This window comes from Hippocampus bargibanti, linkage group LG04 (genome assembly GCF_051943395.1).
Source record: "Hippocampus bargibanti isolate YZ-2025 linkage group LG04, ASM5194339v1, whole genome shotgun sequence".
In the NCBI taxonomy this organism is placed as follows: domain Eukaryota; kingdom Metazoa; phylum Chordata; class Actinopteri; order Syngnathiformes; family Syngnathidae; genus Hippocampus; species Hippocampus bargibanti.
In genome coordinates this window covers 20,559,819-20,582,823 of record NC_142737.1, presented here as the reverse complement: position 1 = coordinate 20,582,823, position 23,005 = coordinate 20,559,819, and the positions used below count along the sequence as shown (strand labels likewise).

The 23,005-nt window shown below is 42.7% G+C and overlaps 1 protein-coding gene across 1 annotated transcript; it reads left to right on the top strand.

The window, feature by feature from the left end:
* Positions 1–11,814: 11,814 nt before the first annotated feature.
* unm_hu7912 (un-named hu7912) lies at positions 11,815–18,381 on the top strand. The gene is made up of 2 exons (XM_088994626.1): positions 11,815–11,998; positions 14,029–18,381. The coding sequence occupies exon 2, from the start codon at positions 14,078–14,080 to the stop codon at positions 17,267–17,269; it is 3,192 nt and encodes a 1,063-aa protein (XP_088850752.1). The 5' UTR covers positions 11,815–11,998; positions 14,029–14,077; the 3' UTR covers positions 17,270–18,381.
* Positions 18,382–23,005: the final 4,624 nt, after the last annotated feature.

Genomic DNA, 23,005 nt, shown 5'->3' with positions numbered 1-23,005 from the left:
TGGATTTTTTGTTGGTACTCCAATCTTTCCCCACATTATTAAAACATGTTTCTTTGGTTAAATGGAGACTATAAATTGTTCATAGGTTTGTTTGTTTGTTTGTTTGTTTGTTTATTTGTTTGTTTTTTCTATTCAAATTTTCTGGCAGAAAATCAAGTGTACTCCACCCTTTACTCAACGTCAGCTGTAGAATAATAAGGCCAAGTGTTACGGATAATGGGTGCTTGCATGGGTTCACTCATTGAAGTTTAGTTAACCTAAACAGTCATGCACTTAAGACTGGCACCCAACCCCTTAAACTACAGTAAATAAAACAGACCGTATGAAACAGGTCCTATTCTTTAATATAACATAGCCCCAGAAGAGTGAAAGCTGTTGCACACGCAAAAGGATTCCATATCCAGTATTTTTATTGAATGTGAATATGATGGGCCAAACAGAAACATCAACTTAGTGTACCTCGTTCCATATCAATTCATATGGTTTCCTAAATATTATGTTTTTTTTAATGTAGTGTGAAATACATTTAATTCTTCCTCGCCAAATCAATGTACAGTGATACCTCAGCTTACAAACTTAATTGGTTCCCAGAAAGTGTCACATCTCGTTGCCATCCGGGGCGCGCCCCGCCCCTCCTGTCACCTCCTCCGCCAATCTTGGGAGACGGCCCCTCCAATCATTCACCTGGGTTCCCACAGCTGATTGTCATTCACTGATTGTGCCTTCTGCCTATATCTGTCTGTCGCTCACTACCGTCTCCGTCTGAGTATTTTTGGACATTGCCGTTTCCCCTTCCGTGTTGCCAGGTCTGCTGTCATTTAGTTATCTTCCTCCACTCTTCCCTGTTTATTTTTTCATGCGTGCCTCGGTAAAGACTTTTGTATCCGAGTATCTGTCTCGCCGTGTATTTTGGATCCACACTCCCCGCTGTCCTTTCGTCACTCGAGCCCAGCCCTCGAGCCTCGAGTGACGTGACAGAAAGTGTGTGTAACGCGAAAAGTTTGTCTGCCAAACATTTATTTCCCTTAAGAAACCATTAAAAATGAGAATAAATCTTTCCCATAAAACATATTTTCTACTAAATAAGCCTTACAATTACAAAAAATAGACCTTATTTTATGTACAATAAATGTGCTGTTTTATTGTAATTAAAGAAATAAACTGTACTGTATAATAACATCGTTTTATTTACCTTTGTGATGGTTGTGATGTAGTTGCCTCTTGATGACATCCGAGTGAAGTTGCTATGCTTTCTCGGCGATAATACCCTCACTCACACGGTCCCCTCCTCGCTGCTTTTCATTAATCCAAATCGCTTCTATTGCCTGAGACCGTTGCTTAGACAACACAGAAAGAAACACCCATAGCCACACGTAGCAATGGTCGACTTAGCATACTGGACGCTAAGTCACAGAAACTCACACCTCGTTTGTGTTTCTCGATGATCTCCTTCTTATGCTCAACCGTTATTTTCTTTTGCCACGTCTGCACTCAAAGGGGGTGAGGAAAACTAGTCCGGCGGCCACAGTGGGGTAATTTACATAAATACACTCCAGAAGGTTAGTGTGTTTTTACATTGCTATCTTGTATGTTTGCTCTGATTTCTAAAGATGAGAAGTGCTTTATTTAATTATTTCATCGCAAATTTGCCCTGAGAAAGAGTGATGACCATCCCACTGGTGAAGACACTCCGGTTCACTGATGAACAAGGCTGTCCAATAAAATATGACAACAAAGATGTGAAAAACTGTATTCTCGCACATTTAAATGTCTTTGGTCCACAAATATAAGAGATCTAATGAAAAACATTGAAGGGAAGTGCTAGCAATATTTGTGTTCTGTTATGAATAGAAAGGTGACAAAAGAGAGGGTGCTTGGAGTGATTGCAGGAGGCCTCACGGCTTCTTGGAGGTAGGTTATTTCGAGAGTTGACCCATTTAAACAGCCCTGTGAAGCTGAGAACGCAAATGCATCTGGATGACTGCAGCTGCCAACCACAATACATAATTACATGCTGTCCATGTAAGGTGCAATTAAATCAGCAAATTGAAAAAAAAAGTGTCAAATGATTAGCAAGTTTAATTTGATGGTTGGGTGAGCAAAATAAACGACGGTATTCGATTGTATGTTTAAACATCTCGCTTTTATATTTAAAAAAAAACTCCTCTTAGATCTGGACAAGATAATGGGATCCACTCATGAATACAATGATAATTCAGTGGAAATTGAATCAAGTTGGTTACTTAAGTGGTGGCTCATAAAGTTTTTTTTACCAACTAACAGACCAACAAATGTAATGACAATGATAAACAATTAGATTATGCTTTGGAATTGGAATTTGGATTCTGGTTAATCACAGTAACAATGATTTGTTCTGAGGCCCCACCCAAATCGAAACCCAACGTCGGTGAATGGTTACAAGTTGTCGATCCATGAAGGGTATGAACTGAACTGGAAAAATGAGTAGTGGCCACAGAGCAAAATGATTTAGCACTTGTAAATGATATCATTGTGTAGGAGGAGACAAAGCAGTGACTCAACTGTGTCTATCAATCCGTCCATTTTGTGATCCACTTTATGCTTACAAGGGTCGCGGTACATGCTGAAGTCCATCTTCAGGCAGGCGGAAAGGCGGGTTGTACACCCTGAACCAGTTGCCAGCCAATTGCATAGCTATATTAACATACAATACAGTATAATTCCATGCTGACCACAATTTCCAACGCATACATTTTAAAGTAGTACTATTTCAGAGTGTTTATAGTCATGAGACGCTTCATTATTAAATTTTTGTTCCTCGGCCTTCAGTCTGCTGTGTTTTGAATGGTGAAATTGTCTCGTACCAACCACAACACACGACCCAAAGCCTCGGGGCATTAGGAGTAGGCCCTTGCATTGTACTGTTGTTGAACGGAGGGTAAACACTCTCAGTGTGAAGAAGGGGTACAGTGTTTCCTACTCACTGAGACACAAATAAATTGTTTTGTTCTATTTGACAAAATGGGACTTGAATGATGGCTCTATACTAAAAAGGCACCAGTGAAATCAGCTGCTGTTTAAAGAAAGAATGAAACTGTGGCAAGGAACATTTTCCTGCAGGTGTGATGTGATAGTCTTACATAAGAATTTCACAGAGACGCAGCGCAACCACAAATAATTCGGATAATCAGAAGCCCTTTACAGCCACTTCCTTATCTTCCCTATTCGCAGTTTACACACACGACCGTGTCATTCGTTAGCCAAAATGGCAGATGAAGACGGATGAGAGAAGAGTGTGTTGTAAAGATTTAATTAAGCCTCACCATGGGATGTCGCGGAGTGACTCCAGAGAGCAAGACAGAAGAGTTTGTGTTTGCTTAGTGCAGCTGGGAATAATATCCACTCTATTCTAAACATTGACCCACATGAGTGTGGGTAGTTGTCAAGGCATCTTTCCATCTTTCAACCCCCCAGAAGGTGTCTCCTTATGGTAAACCTTATGTCTGTGTAAGCTCTCAGTCGTACAGGAGTGGTCCATCGATGAGAAGGTTTCTTCAGCCGTCATCTGTACACATTTGAAGGTTTCGGACGTTTCGCCTCCTATCCAAGAGGCTTCGTCAGCGAACTAAAGTCTGACTGGTCGTATCGGCCCTATTTATATATCCCTAATGTCCAGCCATGGCGGCGCCGGACACAGCTATGATAGGTCCCTACTCTCAGGTTGGGGGGAGCAGAGGACCACTCCCTGTGGCCCCACTGATTGTTCCTACATTCCTGACTAACGACTGGCCTATTTTCCCCACTCCCACCGGTATCACCTCATCAGCATTACGAATGTTGCCTAACCTGTTTTGCCTAAGCAGGCTTTTGTATGAACGATACAAATTGAACCTCACCCCACCAGACCGGTTTAATGAAGGATTTTGTTGTTTTATAAAAATTGCTTCTTTTACCCCCCTTTCAAACCATCTATGTTCTTTCGCTAAGATTTTAACCTCATTATTGTCAAATGAGTGGTTGCTAGCTTTTAGGTGCAAATGTACTGCCCTATTCTTTCTTTCTGACATTTGTTGAATGACCACTGAGGGTACCCACAGTTAGTGAGTGCTCTCCTGATATGTTTTGACTCCTTTTCTCTACCTTCAATGCTAGTTGGTATTAGTTTAGCCCTATGCTGGAGGGTTCTGATAACTCCTAGTTTGTGTTGTAAAGGGTGGTTAGAGTCAAAAAGTAAGTATTGGTCAGTGTGCGTAGCCTTCCTAAAGACTTCTGTTTTTAGTGCTCTGTCCTCTTTTATAATTACTTTACAATCCAAGAAGGCGAGTTGGTTCTCTTTAATGTCCTCACGAGTAAATTTAATGTTGATGTCTACAGAGTTGAGGTGATCTGTGAAGGATTGAATTTCTTGTTTTTTAATTATGACAACAGTATCGTCCACATATCTAAACCAGTGTCTAGGTTTTGTCCCCGGGAAGGATGTGAGGGCCTGTTTCTCCAGCTCTTCCATGTACAGATTAGCCACTATGGGTGAAACTGGTGAGCCCATAGCACAACCATGATTTTGTTTATAAAATTTCTCCCGAAATTGAAAATACGTAGTATTAAGGCAGATTTCCAATAATTGGCAGATGGCGCCGCCATGTCTGGACATTAGGGATGTATAAATCAGAATCAGAATCAGAATCATCTTTATTGCCAAGTATGTAGAACACACAAGGAATTTGTTTCATTTTTTTAGACAAAATCCTACTTCAAACACATAGTACATGCAATATCTTGTATTTCTATTGCCTGTAGTTGTGATTTTAAACAATTGATTTAAATTAAATTAAACATTGATTTTTATAGTTTGGATGACTCCCATCAGCGCATTACTTCATTCCCTTTGAAATCTATTCACTCTCTCTTGCTCCTACTCAGTGTGCGTTACCATGGATACCAGCCCCGAATGATTTGGCTTATGTACAGATTTGTTGTGTTGAGAGTGTTACTTGGAGTTGATGGGAATGTTCTTTTTTTTCTGAAAACAAAGTCATCAGACTTTGCCAAATATGGCCAGCCAGATTTCATTTTGAGGTAGGTGTTTGTGTGTGCATGTGTGTATATGTATGTATGCGTGTGTTGCGTGTGTGCGTGTGCGTGTGTGTGCGTATGCGGTTGTGTGTGTGTGTGTGTGTGTGTGTGTGTGTGTGTGTGTGTGTGTGTGTGTGTGTGTGTGTGTGTGTGTGTGTGTGTGTGTGTGTGTGTGTGTGTGTGTGTGTGTGTGTGTGTGTGTGTGTGTGTGTGTGTGTGTGTGTGTGTGTGTGTGTGTGTGTGTGTGTGTGTGTGTGTGTGTGTGTGTGTGTGTGTGTGTGTGTGTGTGTGTGTGTGTGTGTGTGTGTGTGCGTGCGTGCTTACGCTGGCCTCCAAACTAATCCACCAACATGCTTGCCAGTTCAGGTGAATGAAAGCACTATACGGATGATAGATAGATGGAAGGATGGACGGACAGACGGATGGATGGACGGGCGGGCGGGCGGACTGATGGATGGATGGATGGAAAACTATTTTCATACATTCAGACACTGTATCAGTAAAAAAAGCTCCTCAAGTGAGTGGTAAAGGTTCTGTAAATTTGCTTTCCACATTGCTGAAAATATCAAATGAATCTGGGGTGAGAGGAGTGGACAGAGGATTATTCCATTGAAGATTTAAAAGCGTCAAGTGGACTTCAGCCTAAGAGAGAGATTGCCAACAGATTCCCAAAACCCTTTCCTGCTGCCCTTAAGTCTCAGGGTGCTCTGACATTAAGTAGGCAGCACTTAATGTACACTATCTATTCTATATGTAACTCAAGAGTTCCGTATGTAAGATAATAAACATTATATTATATTGAGATGTGTTCGCATTTTTTGGTTTACTATTGAGGCTCGACACATTACGTTCAAAAAACACACTACTAAGTCACTGTAAATTGGATCTACAATGTGTCCCATAAATCTCCATACAAGCAGAAACAATTCATTCCAACATGTTTCCAACATTGAGTTCTTTATATTTCAGACAACCTAGAGCTCAGATGTCAAAGTCAAGGTGCGAGGGCCAAATCTGGCCCACCGCATCCTTTTATTTGGTCCGCGAAAGCAAATCAAGTGCCGTGATGCTTGCTAAAGTCCGAACCAAAATTTCAAATTGTGGTATGTAAACCACCATAACAGTCATTACTCTTGAGTTCCGATTTGAAAATTTGTTGTGTGTTATATGTAGAGGAGATGAAACATTCTAATGCAGGGGTCTCAAACTCAATTAACCTCGGGGGCCGCTGGAGGCAGAGTCTGGGTGAGGCTGGGTCGCATCAGGATTTCCACAAGAAAAGCACAGATAAAACATTCCAATGTTCTCAAAATCTTTATTTTTAAAGCACAAAAAAATAATTAAATGAATAAATGGAAAAATGAATAAAAAATAAATTAACCAGTAATAAATAAATAAAATAATTATAATGATCATAAGGCAGATACAGACTACTGAAAAAAACACTTTCAATCTATGATGTTATTAAACATCAGATTATTAAAAAGGCGTATACATGGCAGAAAGATCCGGATAGCTAACGCAGTTCTTTTTCTCTAATCGTATCGGAAGCCTGCTTCGGACTACACTCTGACTGAAAAGTGTACTTCAGAGTTTTGAAAACCGCTGAGAAAGTAGAGTCCACATGGCTCGTAGCATTTTGTTTGTGGCTTTTGGTACGCCCGACGTAAAAGTTGTACGCCTCGGGCCACCGGGCAGATGCTATTTCAAACACTGATACACATATATATATATATATATATATATCGTTATATATATATATATATATATATATATATATATATATATATATATATATATATGGATAGGCTCAGTTTGGCATATGGGAGACGAGGGTTCGAATCCCACTTGTGGCAGAGAAAATGAGCACAATGACATCATCCAGTGTGGGTCCTTGGGCAAGACCCTTCACGCTAATGCCTACCTCATACAATGATGAGAGACAATAAATGGAATGACATGCCGGCTCAGACGTCGCCCGGCCAAACAAGGTCTGCATCAGGTGCTGGGGAACCAGAGCACCCTGATGAAAAATGGGCTACTGGAACAAAGCGGAGATGGACGAGATGCAATAACATGGCTCTGTTGGAATGCTACTACTCAAGCAACCCTAGTCAGAGGGGTTACATGCGGAGAATGGGGGCTGAATGGTTACTTCGAAACCCACAGTCACGGTTGACCACGAAACAACTAGTAGCTCAGTGTTCCAATATCCACAAACGGCAATTGCTATCACAACTTGAGATTGATGAGGTACAACACAAATTCCGAGGTGAAGGGCCCCAGGCTGCCACATCACAGGAAGAGGTTCAACCAGAGATTGGGAGGCAAGCCCCAATGAATAATGAGATTGGGAAGCCAGCCCCAATAAATGAAATGCTGAGCGAGGCAGCAAATGACCTGAGAGATAAGATCATGGCAAGAATGAAAACTGGGCAACGAAGGCACCGATTACAACGGCTATGTGAAGTACCACCTGAAAGTCTCATGGAAACTGTGAATGCAGCACTGAGAACGATCCCGACCGGAACGATCACGGAAACCAATGAGCTGATATACACCTCAGCATCAGTGATCCTAGAGATGCTTGGCTACAAGAGCAACCATGAGAGCCACGAGATTCATTACCCACCATGGAAAAGATGGTTGGAGGCCAAGATCAAGGCGGCTCGGAAAGATGTGAGTCAATTGACGGAGATCCAGAGAGGTGTGAATAAAAGGCCAATACCCAAGAGGTACATGCAGATAACCATACCTGAAGCACTCGAAACTGCCAAACAAAGGCTCCAGGCCTTGTCCAGTCGCCTAAAGAGGTACACGAAAGAGAATGAGGCCAGAAGAATAAACAGGCTGTTCGCAACACAACCTGCGAAAGTGTACGCTCTGTGGCAGGGTTCTAACAGCAGAGCAGACCCTCCAAGGCTGGAAACTGAAAGATACTGGAAAGGATACTGGGAGAAGGAGGTCTCACATAACAGCAGTGCACAATGGCTGGTGACTCTGAAAGAGGAGCACATCAACCTCCCTGAACAGAACCCAGTTACCATCACAGCGGCAGATATACAAGGAAGAGTCTCAGGTATGAAAAACTGGACGGCACCAGGCCCGGATATGGTCCACACCTACTGGCTAAAGAAACTCACAGCTCTCCACGAGCGCCTAGCAGCACAAATGAACCAGTTGCTGATGGATGGGACTCACCCAGGATGGCTAACCGAAGGGCGAACAATCCTGATCATAAAGGATTCCTCAAAGGGTGCAGTTCCTTCCAACTATCGGCCAATAACCTGTCTCTCCACAACATGGAAGCTCATGTCAGGCATCATTGCGGCTAAGATAAGTGGACACATGGATCAATACATGAGCAAAGCACAGAAAGGCATTAGTAGAGATACTAGAGGTGCCAAACATCAGCTGCTGGTTGACAGAACAGTCGCTCAAGACTGCAGGTCCCGACATACCAACCTGTGCACAGCCTGGATTGATTACAAGAGAGCATATGACTCGATGCCACACACATGGATCACTGAATGCTTGGAGTTGTATAAGGTCAACAGGACCCTGAGAGCCTTCGTTGCAAACTCGATGAGGATGTGGAAAACCACACTTGAAGCAAATGGCAAGCCACTAACGCAAGTGTCCATCAAACGTGGCATATACCAAGGTGATGCACTCTCCCCACTGCTGTTCTGCATAGGACTGAACCCCCTCAGCCAGATAATCGCCAAGACAGGCTATGGATACCGCCTCAGAAATGGAGCTACGATCAGTCACCTCCTCTACATGGATGACATCAAGCTGTATGCTAAGAGCGAAAGGGACATAGACTCCCTGATCCACACAACCAGGATCTACAGTAGTGATATCGGAATGTCATTCGGGCTGGAGAAATGTAGTCGGATGGTGACTAAGAGGGGCAAGGTAGTCCACACTGAAGGGGTCTCACTCACTGAAGGAACAATAGCAGACATTGAAAACAGCTACAAGTACCTCGGTATACCACAGGCCAATGGCAACCTCGAATTAGCAACAAGGAAAGCGGCTACGACCAAATACCTCCAGCGGGTGAGGCAAGTCCTCAGAAGCCAGCTCAATGGCAAGAACAAGACCCGGGCAATAAACAGCTATGCCCTGCCAGTGATCAGATACCCTGCAGGAATAATAAGGTGGCCAAAGGAAGAGATTCAGACCACGGATGTTAAGACCCGAAAACTCCTCACCATGCACGGAGGGTTCCATCCCAAGTCCAGCACCCTGAGACTGTACACAAGCCGTAAGGAAGGAGGCCGGGGACTAGTGAGTGTGAGAGCCACTGTCCAGGATGAAACATCCAAGCTCCATGAATACATCAAAGAGAAGGCTCCAACGGATGATGTACTCAGAGAATGTCTCAGTCAATGGGGAACAGAGGATGAGGTGCTGGAAGAGGGACAATCATGGGAGGAAAAGCCCCTACACGGGATGTACCACCGAACCATAGCAGAAGTGGCTGATCTCAAGAAGTCCTATCAGTGGCTAGAGAGGGCTGGCCTAAAGGACAGCACAGAGGCACTCATCCTGGCTGCCCAAGAGCAGGCCCTGAACACCAGAGCCATAGAGGCAGGGATATACCACACCAGACAAGACCCAAGGTGTAGGTTGTGCAAAGAGGCACCTGAGACAATCCAACACGTAACTGCAGGGTGTAAGATGCTGGCAGGGAAAGCCTACATGGAGCGCCATAACCAGGTGGCTGGCATAGTCTACCAAAACATCTGTGCGGAGTATGGACTGGAAACCCCAAGGTCAAAATGGGAAACACCTCCCAAGGTGGTGGAGAATGACCGAGCAAAGATCCTGTGGGACTTCCAGATACAGACCGACAAGATGGTAATGGCCAGCCAACCAGATATCGTGGTCATAGATAAAGGGCAAAGGAAAGCCGTTGTCGTGGATGTAGCGGTCCCGAGTGATGGAAACATCAGAAAGAAGGAACATGAGAAAATCGAGAAATACCAAGGGCTCAGAGAGGAGCTGGAGAGAGCCTGGAAGGTAAAGGTGACAGTCGTGCCTGTGGTGGTCGGATCACTTGGGGCAGTGACCCCCAAACTCGACGAGTGGTTGCAACAGATCCCGGGAACAACATCGGATATCTCGGTCCAGAAAAGCGCAGTGCTGGGAACAGCACGGATACTGCGCAGAACCCTCAAGCTTCCTGGCCTCTGGTAGAGGACCCGAGCTGAAATGGGGACAGACACCACCCATGGTGGGTGAGACAAGGATTTTTTTTTTATGTGTGTGTGTGTGTGTGTGTGTGTCTGTGTGTGTGTGTGTGTGTGTGTGTGTGTGTGTGTGTGTGTGTGTGTGTGTGTGTGTGTGTGTGTCGTGTATGTTGTCTTCATGTAAAGAAAAGACAAAGAAGAAGAAAAAGAAAGAAAAGAGAATGTATTCCTGTCCCTACATAGTGATGAGAGTAAATGTGAGAGTATGAACTACTTGTGCTCCAAAGTGCTTCATGACACAGTGTTTTGGCAACTACTTTTGCATCGATGAGAAGGTTTCTTCAGCCGTCATCTGTACAAATTTGAAGGTTTTGGACGTTTCGCCTCCTATCCAAGAGGCTTCGTCAGCTGAAAACAGTGGAATCAGAATGAGGCAGTGTTTCATTAATGTTCATTCTTTGATTGATTTATTGGTTTTTATACATTGAAAACAAGAACTTCAGGAGAGAGCTATTGATTTCCTATCCACAAAGCCTTCAAGGTGCCTGAGACACCTGCTAACAGCCAGCTGACAGACACTTGTGCCTGCAAACCAACAGCTGACATGAACTGATGCCAGCGAGTAGTGCTGCATGAGCATGAGTCACACATGCTCACATATAATCCACTCTGTGGGGTTCTGAGTGTCACACAATGTGATTTCCACGCTCGAGTTATACAAGTTAGATAATGCAGGTTTGCTGGATATGTTTTGAAACAAGGATGCATGAGATAATTTGTTTGTTGATCAAGCATGTGCCAGAAACCAAAATGCATATCCTGCAACAAAATGATTTTCTTGGGCTAATCAGCACAGCTCGTGTGTGGAGTTGTATCTACCGTGAGAGCGCTTCAGTAAACACATATCCTGCTGCAGTCACATGCCGTGGGCGGGATGAGGCCCGCAGACAACTGTCTCCACCATCGATCATCAAGGTGTAGAGGCTATGGTAAGGTGAGAATGACGCCACAAAGGGTTAAAAGAAACCTTGACAAAACAAAGATGATCAATAAAAAACAAAACAAAACTGGACTAATGCATTGTAAATAGCACAGCCACCTTATATAGAATAATTACAGTTACATCTATCAAATATGTTTTTGTACTGTATTTTTATACTTTGCTCTGTGTACAGTTCGTTTTCTGAATTTTTTGTGCAATTGTACATTTCAGTCTCCTGAGATTTTCTTTTGTGCATAGAATGCTTTGTTTTATCTTTTGACCACACCCCTTTCAATTTTGCTGCTGTTGATTGCAAATTTCCCCATTGTGGGACTGTTAAAGACTTTCTGATTCTGATTCTAAATGCGATCTGATCAATCTTTAGAGCAATATGTTAATTCAACATGTTATAAAATTGTATCTTTTCCACTTACTAAATTGGGAATTTAATGAACACGTACACATACATACGCGCGCGCGCAAGCACACACGCACACACACGCGTGCCCTCACGTGCACACGTATACGCGCGCACGAACTTAACCACGCCTCTCCAAGCAGACGCAGTCCCCCCCCACTTCCTCCATCACGTACAAACACCCACGCACGCTCTGTTGAACATTTAACACGACCAGAGGAGGGAACGTCTTGAAGCTGATCGAGGAAAAGCTTCTGAGACAGTGTTTCGACGCTGGAACGGCAGGCTGCAGCACACATCACCGACCTCTCTGCCTCCCCATCTCATCATCTACATGGGAAACCGGTAAGTCTCGACGTTCACTCGCCAATTCTTATTTTTGCAAACTGAGCCAAAAGTCTAGCCCCTAGTTTCTCTGCCCCTCGTTCAAACCTGATAATTGTTTTTCCCCATTCTGCGCAAATGATGTCATTGGGACCACATCGGACGTATCAGGCCCATGGTGCCGCAGTACCAAAATGAGCACGACACTAAAAACAACAGACGACTTAAAACTGAGCCAGTGTTTACATCCATTAAGTAATGACTAACCTTATTCCAAACACAGCAATATTGGTTGCGAGGTTTAGCATTTGGTAGCCACAATATCCACAAAATTAGAGAACTACGAGCTATTGAGCGCAAATAAAAACACATATCATAACATCAGCACCTCCAATATTTTAAAACATGATTGTGTTGCAAGAAGCAATTTGCTGATTCAGTGTCCATTTTGTCCCTTGTGTGGTCAATGGTGCTGTGTGCTGTAACTATGGAGACGGGATGTGGCATGCGATTTTAAAACTTGAGGGGTGAGAAAGAAGAACGAATGAAAGAAAAGGGCTTGCACATCTATTGAGTAGCTGCATTTGCCCGTGAATAGAAAAAACGAACTTTGCATTTCGTAAGTTTAGGCATCCAAGCCCTTGTACAACTTTGGGGAAAAAAATCGAAACGTGTGGGAACACTGAGACTTATTCTGCATGGGTTGATGAAAGTTTGTCATGGTTGATCCTTTTTCACGGTTTAAAAAAAAGAAATGTTATAATTAATGCAGATATTAGCTCACGATTGTTTTCAGAACTGCAGTCGTCACTACATTCAAAATTGCATTGTCCAGTTTACAAAGCTTAATTGAACTGAACAGTCATCCTGCCCACCCTTATTTTAAAATATTTTGATTCATACAGGACTGCTGTGAAACAACAAGATATATTTCCACATCTGTTTTGTAAAATTAGAGGATTTTTAAATAAATGTTATACGGTATGAGTATTTTCTCAAGTGCCTTTGATAAGCAGTCCGCCTAAAATAAATGTGTAGCATTGTAGGCCTCGGAATGATTATTTGAGACCGAGCAGGCGTGATATTTAGGTGTGTTGGCGAGAAATGGCAGGGACATGGCTGGTCAGTTCTTGCTCATCACAATGAACAGATGGCAGCTCAGGGTTCGGTCTTAGATGAGGGCCAAAAAGAAACCCTATGTATGTGTTATGAATTGGAAAAAAGTGTGTTTTGCTTTAAAATAGAAAATAAATAGTGAAATATTCGCATTCCTTTAGTTTGGCATTGAATGTATTTTTCAATACACTGCTGAATTTTCTTTGTTCAAACAATTTAATTTATAGTCATCCTACTAGCATTTTTCCCATGATATTTATGCAATTATTTAACTCATAGATGTCAAAATTGTCATGTGCAACAAATAGTATTGGCATTTTGCAATAATTGTACTAACCTGTTCATACTCCCGTGAATAATAATTGAGCAAACAACAAATAAATACCGTCCTTGACTTGAGGAGTAAAACGCTTGATTCTTGTTTCTTAGCTGTTTAAATATGCGGCGTGAAGCCACAGACGTTTGGATTCGTTTGAATTGGATTCACCTTTGTTAGTCTCACAATAAAGGTTGACTCGCTTGGCAAATATACTCGCAGGCTAGTAGCAAACACAGCAGCAAAGTTATGAAAGGAAGATGAAAGGACTCTGGGTAAAAGTGTGCTTACATCAGTTTACTTCCAACACTTGACTTCAGTAAGTATACAGATCTGTTCATAAAAAAATAATAACAACCACCAAAGCAGTCTGTTCATCATCTAATATGAACCAAGAAGTGGTATGCTCATTAAAAAAGACAACATTCCACAGTTTTCTTAAAAAATGTCATGCTATGCTAATGTCTGTGCTGCTGTAATAATGTGATGTACTACTAAGGGGAGGGCCAGGCATAAGACAGTTGCACAGGAATATGAATTTTCTATGAGTTGATAGTTATTGTCCCTGACTCTTCGTGACATAGAGTATTTTACACAATCTATCTTATCCTTCCTTTAGGTTGTGTTGAAATGCCACACTGAATGGAGGGCATTGGAGTTCCATTAAGATGACCCGGACACATCCCCCTGATATCCTGACATCAACTCTATATCAGGACACTCCTTTATATCAAACGGACAATCGCGTAATTTCGCCTCACTCTTCTTTGCAATGTGACTTGAAGATGATTGACAAAGCAGAAGTTATCAACAAAAGACACTGCCGCAGCTTTGACTTTCTTGAATCAATGGACGACCCACAGTCTGTGTCTTCCCCAATGGAGTATCCTTTTAAGCGTAGAGAGCAACACCCAGAGCAGCAGGCATTACACAAAGATCTAACATGGAATGGACTCGACCAACCAGGCTATCTTCGCTTCTCCTCTCCTGATTTATTTAACTCGAGGCAAAACCAACAACAAAACAGTCAAGCCAAAAGCAGCCAGCTCACATGGTCGGATTCTGTAAATAGAAAAAGATCTCGAAGTGCTCCCAGAATCAAATCTACTCTCACTCCTGTGCCCATCTCCGTGTCTCCTCTGGAGGCCAACCAAGCCAAGGATACCGCAGGCACTTCGAGGTCCTCTGAAACGCAAAGAGAAGCATATTCCTCCAACAGGGCCTTTCTGAATGAAGTCCATCCTATTAAACTACAACCCCAGTCTCCCCTCTACGTCTCTGACTGTTTTGATGAGGGGAAATCAGCTATAACGCCACATGTCAGGTGCCGTGTGGACATTAAACCAGATGCTGCTGTACTCAAACACACATTGAGGCAGAACCCCAATCTAAGGCCCGACCAACTTGCTTGGCAAAGACACTCGCAGGCTAGTATCAGTCGAGGTTTGTACGTACCCCGACAGATTTCCTCACCTACACCAACCCCAAATGATTGCTACAATGGAGATTTCAGACAAGGATATCACTACACTACAAGCATGTCTCCTGTCTCATACCAGCATTTAGACATGTGCCGAATGCCGTCACAAACAGCAATGTATTTAAATGCGGAGCAAAGAGCTTACTCAAACCCCAACATCCCAACAAAATTTTTCTATACCGAGGACCCGGTCCGCTATCCAGTTCATCCCTTCTCTCGGACATACTTTCAGGATGACAGGTCCAGTTTAGCCAGCCATGAAAGCACTATAATGAGTCAGTATGACCCAAGAAATCGATGGGTACACACGCTTCCTCTCAGGTCGTATTACACGGATAGTTTTTCGCATCAAGAGCCAACACACTCGGTATATAGTACACGCTACCCTATGAGTGAGACAGGGTCCTGCTTTTCTCAAACACCCTCAAGCTCCTACTTTGGGGATGACCCTCGTTTCAATCTGTACCACCAAAGTTGCTCAAATCTATATTATAACAAACCGTTTAACCCTCAAGAGGAGCGCTACTTTCCATCAAGACAATACCACACAGAAGGACAAAGGAGACCCCGCACGTCTCATGCATTTTCGGATGACTGGTATCGCTCAAGTATATCTGGTTATTCTTCTCAGCTCACCCCACCAAGAGTAGGTACGGACACCCGTATACCCCCGTGGTACTTTACCCATGGCACAGAGACAAGTAAACTTAGGACAGAGGCCAAAAATCACTCCAAGTCTTGGGACAATATTCTTTATCCTCGCCATGACAGAGAGCAATCAGTACTTCGTGGAAGAAGTTACGAGAACCTATTTAACCAAACCAGGCATGGTGCATCTCCCAATGTCTCATCTCAACCTGTTATCCTAAACCTTTCAAGCTCGCCAAAACGCTATGCCGCCCTGTCTCTCTCTGAGACATCTTTAGAGCGAGGTACAAGCAATCTGTGGAAAAATAGCAAGAGTGGCCACTGGTTTGTGACTCCTGAGATCACCATAACCGACAATGATATCTGCGCCGGTAACCGTGAGCAGCGTGGTGTGCATGCAGTAAACTGGAATACTCTGGACAGTGAAAAGAGGTTTGCCCCGAGAGTGATTGATGTTAAGAAGTCATTCAACACAACAGAAGAGACCAGAGAAAGGAAACATAACAATGTATCCCTTCAGCAGAGTCTGGAGCAACTTGATGAGTTGTTAGCCGACTTAGTGGTTGATTATAAACCACCAGCCAGCAAGAAGCCGAGTGAAGACTTTCTGAATCAGCTTAAACAACTGATTACTGAAGATGATGAAAAAGTCAAGGGATCTTCTGAGATTGAAAATCTTGAATGTCTCAACACACAGCTCCCATCATCAAAATCCAGTCCTGACACAATCAAGGACCCTGACAGCGGGTGTGATGCTTTACAAAGAAGCGCAGAAGAATGCTCTCCGGACCACAGTGTGGAGGAAAATGAAATCATGGTGTGTGCTAACAAGAAGTGCAAACGCTCTGAAAATATGTTCAATGCATGCTTGTACTTTAAATCGTGTCATAGCTGTTACACCTTTTACTGCTCGCGAAACTGTCGCAGGGATGATTGGGAGTCCCACAAAGAAACATGTCTGTATGGTCGCGTGAGTAGTGTGTGTCGCCATACGATCAAGTTCTGTCGAGAAAATTCTGACATCCACAAAGCCTTCTCTCGTATTGCTAAAGCTGGTTACCTCTCCAGAGGAAGAGGGGTTCTCTTTCTGGGTTTTGCCAACCCAGAGACAACTGAGAACTTTCTCGAAGTTGGGCTTGAGGGCCTTGTCATGTCGCCCACATACCTGTCTCTCAGAGAGCTGGATAGCTTTAAGGACAACTTAGGGGACTACTGTAAGGAACTGCAGGAGGCAGGTAATGAATATGACCCCATGGAATGTTTCCTCTTGAATGTATCTGTAGCTGTTGGTGAACTAGTGCCTAACAGACCCTCACCAAGGGTCCAAACACCAACAGTTCGAAAATATGCAAAGGTTTCCTTGGCTTCTTCAAGCCCAGAAAAAAAACTACTGAAGAAAGATAGTGAAATGGAAACTCTCATCCTTACTCCGCCTCCGGGAACGCCAGCCATTGACCAGGAGGGGGAGGAAGGAAGGAAAGCCAGGGAGGTATGCTTTGTCAACATTCAACGTGAACTCAGGGTCAGGGGAGTCTTCCTTCGACACGAGTACCCCGAAATCTATAATCATCTATGTGAATTTGTGGAGAGCAATAAAAGGTTCACCCCAACAACTATTTACCCATTAGACAAGAGAACAGGGAAACAGTTTATGTGCATGATCATGGCCGCATCTGAGCCGAGAACATTAGACTGGGTGGACAACCCCCATCTCTTGGATGATATTATTTAGCAAAACACAGGATCGGAATGGGAACAATTTCAGTTAAACAAAATGTAAATATTGTAAATACTTTTAATTTGGAAATTGAAGATTGACATGCAATAATTTGCATCTGGCCAATTTCCCGCCTTCTTTGGACCTTTAGCACACTGACAATGACCTATTATACACCCATGCACACCTATATATATTACATAGGCCTATTCTTGATTTGATTTGATTAGATTTGTTTTCTCTCAGAGAACTTTATAGACTGCATGCAAACTGAGCACAACAGAACAATCCATGTTTTTGAACATGTATGAATTATTCAGTTTCTGCACTACCATGTACAAAGCACACAACATTTATAGTATTCTGCACGCACATCTTGCCTCCACAAAGTAGCCAGATGAGTCCCACAAACTTGTTTCCCCTGAGATAAAAATATGTGAAATAATAGTAGTAGCAGTATTATAACTGGTGACAGGTTTTCAGAAAACATTCATTTAGTAAACTGTATTTGTGTGGCTATTTTTATATCAGTCTTTGTTTGATAGAAAATGAAGTACAATCAAGACAGCATTTCACTTTTTCATCTATGTATTTAGGTGATATGTGCTTGAGTAAACTGCTTTATTTGGAAGTGGCCTTCATTTGAAGTAGTATTGCAGTATTAAAAAACAGCAAAATATCAATCTTTCTTCTGGCCCAACAGGTTGTTATAACAACCCCTTAAGTCGCACATTGCTTAAAGCATGCTATTTTAAAATTCAGGGATGTTTTAAATATTTATGATTTGATTAAAACAGTATTTTTCAAATACAAGTATGTTTCCTTATTGACTATAAAACCACTTTAATAATACAAACTAATAGTACAGTATGTTTTTAGACAATATGCAATCCAATAGCAAAAAATAAAGAACATAGTCAAATGATTATCATGATTGGTATGGAATTGTTCTTTTTAACTATGTTCTGTGAAGACTTATTTTCTCTGAATCGTAAATGATGAGAATGTTATTGAAAAAATATTTAGATGTATGCCTGCCTCCGCTGTTATTGCTGATCAAGCTAAGAGATTATATCTTTGTGCAAGATTTAAAATGTATATTTTGTGATGTTTATAGCATATACATAGATATATAATAAATGGAGTTGAACAAATTGATTCTTTTGCTTGCATTCATTTTACAAACACACATTTTACTTCTTTATCGATCTATGTTGATCATTAAAGTCAGTTAAAGTTATTTCCCTCACAGTAGTAAAAGTGTATTGGGGATTTTTTCTCATCTTCTTAATATTATTACGAATTATTTAGGTTTTTCCAATTAATTCATCAGTATATAATGTGAGGCTCATTCGCATTAATTTAAAGAACAACCGACGCCTCCGGACAAGTTGTGTCCATAATTTATAAAATATATTTATTTATGTATTTGACAAATATTCCACCGCATATAACTATATTTTACGTTTTAAGACTCGTGCTGTATATTCAGGAAGTTTTTTCTTTTTGAGTTGGTGACGATACCTACCGTGACATCACATCTGGAACACCCCTGACCGAGAAAGCGACACACAATGCATTTTGGGTACTTTGTTTGCGCTGAAAACTTCGTGTTGATCTGTGTTGATTGCGAAATTAGAAGGAAATCACATAAATAACACGATGGTGAATCGTGTATTGCACCAAGACTACTATTTGATTCTAGTTGAATAGTTGACACAAATTCCCAGCAGACAAATCAGCCCATTTCCAACGGCGCTTGGGCGCCATCTTGTGCATTTTCTGGGACGCTACATTGCAGTCCTGACGGCTCGAATTGATACGCAAGTACTTCTTTAATCGATTGCAAACATTTCTGCTTTCCTCTTCAGAACTATTTGAATCCTATTCATAGCTGGATGAGTAACAAGAATCTCCAAATCTGAAGCCATTGTTTTGATTCGAGAGCAAGACAAAGACGTCTTGGCGTGGCGCCACGAACAAGGGGGCAGGACCTTCTTAAAGGTGCAATTTCTGGGGTCATTTTGAAGTAGTTTTGGGACACTTTATCTCATTTTGTCACGTCGGCTCCAGGAGTGGCGACATAACTCGATGGACAGCGAAAAAAAGGGAAGGGGTTGGATCCAAAATACACGATGGAGACAATAAGTTCAAGAAAGGTCTTTTTACTGAGACACGCCGGGTAAAACAGAAGGTGAAACAACTGTATAGACGAACGGGACCAACCTGCGTCCTGCTGGGTGACTGTCACGGTTTGCAAGGTGGTGATGGCGGGTGCGGATCCCAAAAAGCAGGCAGGAGGGAGCAGGAGGTTGTTTGACAAATTGTATTAAAATAAAGGTCAGCAGGAACAAAATGTAAAACATCAAAATCATCTGAACAGAAAAAAGTGTCAAAAGAAAACCAAGTGTAAAAGTCTGCCAAGGTTAAACAAACACATGCACAGCATACACAATGCATGCAACAAACATGCAGCAAACAATGAACCGACACCGGATGGTCGTGCCGGGTGTCCTTTTAAGTGTCAGTGATTAAAACGACCGGCACTTGCGAGGCTGCAGGCAGGGCTGACGTCGCTACCCGTTGGTCGCCAATCTGATTGGGACGACCAGCACCTGTGCAGGTGCAGGCGGGGCCGACAGCGACCCCTGTTGGTCGCCAACCCGATCATGACAGTACCCCCCCTTCAAGGGGCTGCTTCTAGAAGTCCCAACAGTCTCCCAAAAGGTCCACTCGCCAGGGAACAATGGTGGAGACGGCAACCGCTGCCTCTCCAGCATACGAGGGGCGGCGGCCATTGCCAAACAAATGTTCGGCAATTTCAGAAGCCCGTTTCGTGCTTCGGACTATACCATCACTGTAAAGTGTACTCGAAAGTTTTGAAAGGTGCTCAGAAAGAGGAGTCCCCGTAGCTTGTAACGGTTTGCTCGTAGCTTTTGCTTTATTGTATAAAAAATATTTTTTTCTCTTGAAGAAGTTGTCGGCCACTCGGGCCGAGACGTTTTGAAAGTTGTACGCCCGACGTAAAAGTTGTACGCCCGACGTAAAAGTTGTACGCCCGACGTAAATGTTGTACGCCCCGGGCCTCCGGGCAGACGTTATTTCAAACACTGGTAATAATAATACATGGGCTCCGTGTGTAATAATAATACATGGGCTCAATGGGCTCAAAATGTTTGTCACAACACACATGTGTTTTCCTTCTAATTTCTCCATCAACACGGATAAACACAAAGTTTTCGGACCAAACAAAGTACCGTAAAATGCATTGAGGTGATGCAAGGTATGTCCTTTCTCAGTCAGGGGCGTTCCTTCAGTAAGTAGGGTGAGGACTCGTCACCAACTCAAAAACAAGACTTCCGGAATATTCAGCGCGAGTCTTAAAACATAAAATATAGCTATATGCGGTGGAATCTTTGTAAAGCGCTCAGTAGAAGTCATTTGAAGCAATTTTACAAATTATGGACACAACTTGTCCGGAGACGTCGGTTGTCCTTTAAGGGAGGAAGGGGGACTAGACTAATGCAAAAGGGTTTGGGAAAATAATGTTAGAAGATCAAGTTCAGTAGTATTTTTTTTTTCTGTCGTGAGACAAAATAACCATTTCTTATCTTTTATTACATTGCTGCCTCGGTGGCACAATATCCGATTTTGAGTCATTTTGAATGTTTTTGCACTGGTATTTGTGTAATGCAGTGGTATCAAACTCGCGGCCCGCGGGCCAACTGCAGCCCCTAAAAGAATATTCTGCGGCCCGCCTTGACATGAAAAATTAATGTTAGTGTGGCCCGCATGATTGATATGAATGAAACTTGTGTGTGGAGCTGAACAAACCGCTGAACAAACCATGGACCAAACCACCATTTTGGCGCTACAGAGGGAATTTAATAACAGATTTGCAGACTTCAAGACGCACAAAGCCACATTTCAAATTTTTGATGTGAAAGATGCCCCTCGTGTGTTTCAAATGGAGCTCTGTGACCTACAGTGCCACTCTGCACTCAAAGCCAAGTTCAGGGATGTGAATGGAGAAGCAGACAAGCTTGGGCAATGTTTGAGAGAGTTAACCCCCAGCTTCCCTGAACTTTCCCGAATGTTCTAGCGGACCATGTGTCTTTTTGGGAGCACATACTTATGTGAGAAGCTCTTCTCCACCTTGAACTTCAATAAGTTCAAGTACACGTCCAGACTTACTGATGAGCATCTTCAAGCCCTACTCAGTCTCCACTGCCTCCTCCCTCAAGCCAAATGTGGCTCGGCTTTGTGAAAAGAAGCGCTGCCAGGTCTCGAGCAGCAAGAATTAGGCAAGAGAAGCCATGTTTAGGACAGTTCATGTTCAATATTTTATTTATGTTCAGAAAGTTAAAGGTTAAAGAACTGTGAATACAGAAATTTGAAACTTTATTAAAATAATCTGTTTCCTAAAGATTTTGAGAACATTGGAATGTTTTATCTGTGCTTTTCTTGTGAAAATCCTGATGCGGCCCAGCCTCACCCAGACTCTGCCTCCAGACTCTGCCTCCAGCGGTAAATTGAATTTGAGACCCCTGGTGTAATGAATCACAACATAGGTAGGTAGCGACGCCTTGACGTGTCCTGGAGGTATTTCTTGAGCGAGCACGATTGCATGTTGCGTGATCAGAATGAAAATATCGATTGGTAAGAATAATGAGTCGTACTTTTGTTGGTAAGGTGAGTATACGTCTGTGTAAGCTCTCAGTCGTACAGGAGTGGTCCATCGATGAGAAGGTTTCTTCAGCCGTCATCTGTACAAAAGTGAAGGTTTCGGACGTTTCGCCTCCTATCCAAGAGGCTTCGTCAGCGAACTAAAGTCTGACTGGTCGTATCGGCCCCATTTATATATCCCTAATGTCCAGACATGGTGGCGCCGGACACAGCTATGATAGGTCCCTACTCTCAGGTTGGGGGGGCAGAGGACCCCTCCCTGTGGCCCCACTGATTGTTCCTACATTCCTGACTAACGACTGGCCTATTACCCCCACTCCCACCGGTATCACCTCATCAGCATAACGACCCTCATCAGCATTACGAAAGTTGCCTAACCTGTTTTGCCTAAGCAGGCTATTGTATGAACGATCCAAATTGAACCTCACCCACCAGACCGGTTTAATGAAGGATTTTGTTGTTTTATAAGAATCGCTTCTTTTACCCCCCTTTCAAACCATCTATGTTCTTTCTCTAAGATTTTAACCTCATTGTCATCAAATGAGTGGTTGCTAGCTTTTAGGTGCAAATGTACTGCCGATTGAGGTCCACTTATATTATCCCTGCGATGTTGATAAAGTCTTTTTTTGAGAATTTGTTGAGTCTCCCCAATGTACTGCTCTTTACAATTTTCATTCTTACAATGTATGGAATAAACTACATTACTTTGTTTTTCATTTGGTAGCCTATCTTTTGGATGCACTAATTTTTGCCTTAACGTGTTTATCGGTTTGAAATAAGTAGGAATTTTATGTTGCCAAAGGACTCTGTAAATTTTCAGAAACTCCTGCAATGTACGGTACTGCAACTCCTCTCCTTTTTGTATCTTGAGAATTATTAGTTTCTTTCCCTATTTTTTCTTTCTGACATTTGTTGAATGACCACTGAGGGTACCCACAGTTAGTGAGTGCTCTCCTGATATGTTTAGACTCCTTTTCTCTACCTTCAGTGCTAGTTGGTATTAGTTTAGTCCTATGCTGGAGGGTTCTGATAACTCTTAGTTTATGTTGTAAAGGGTGGTTAGAG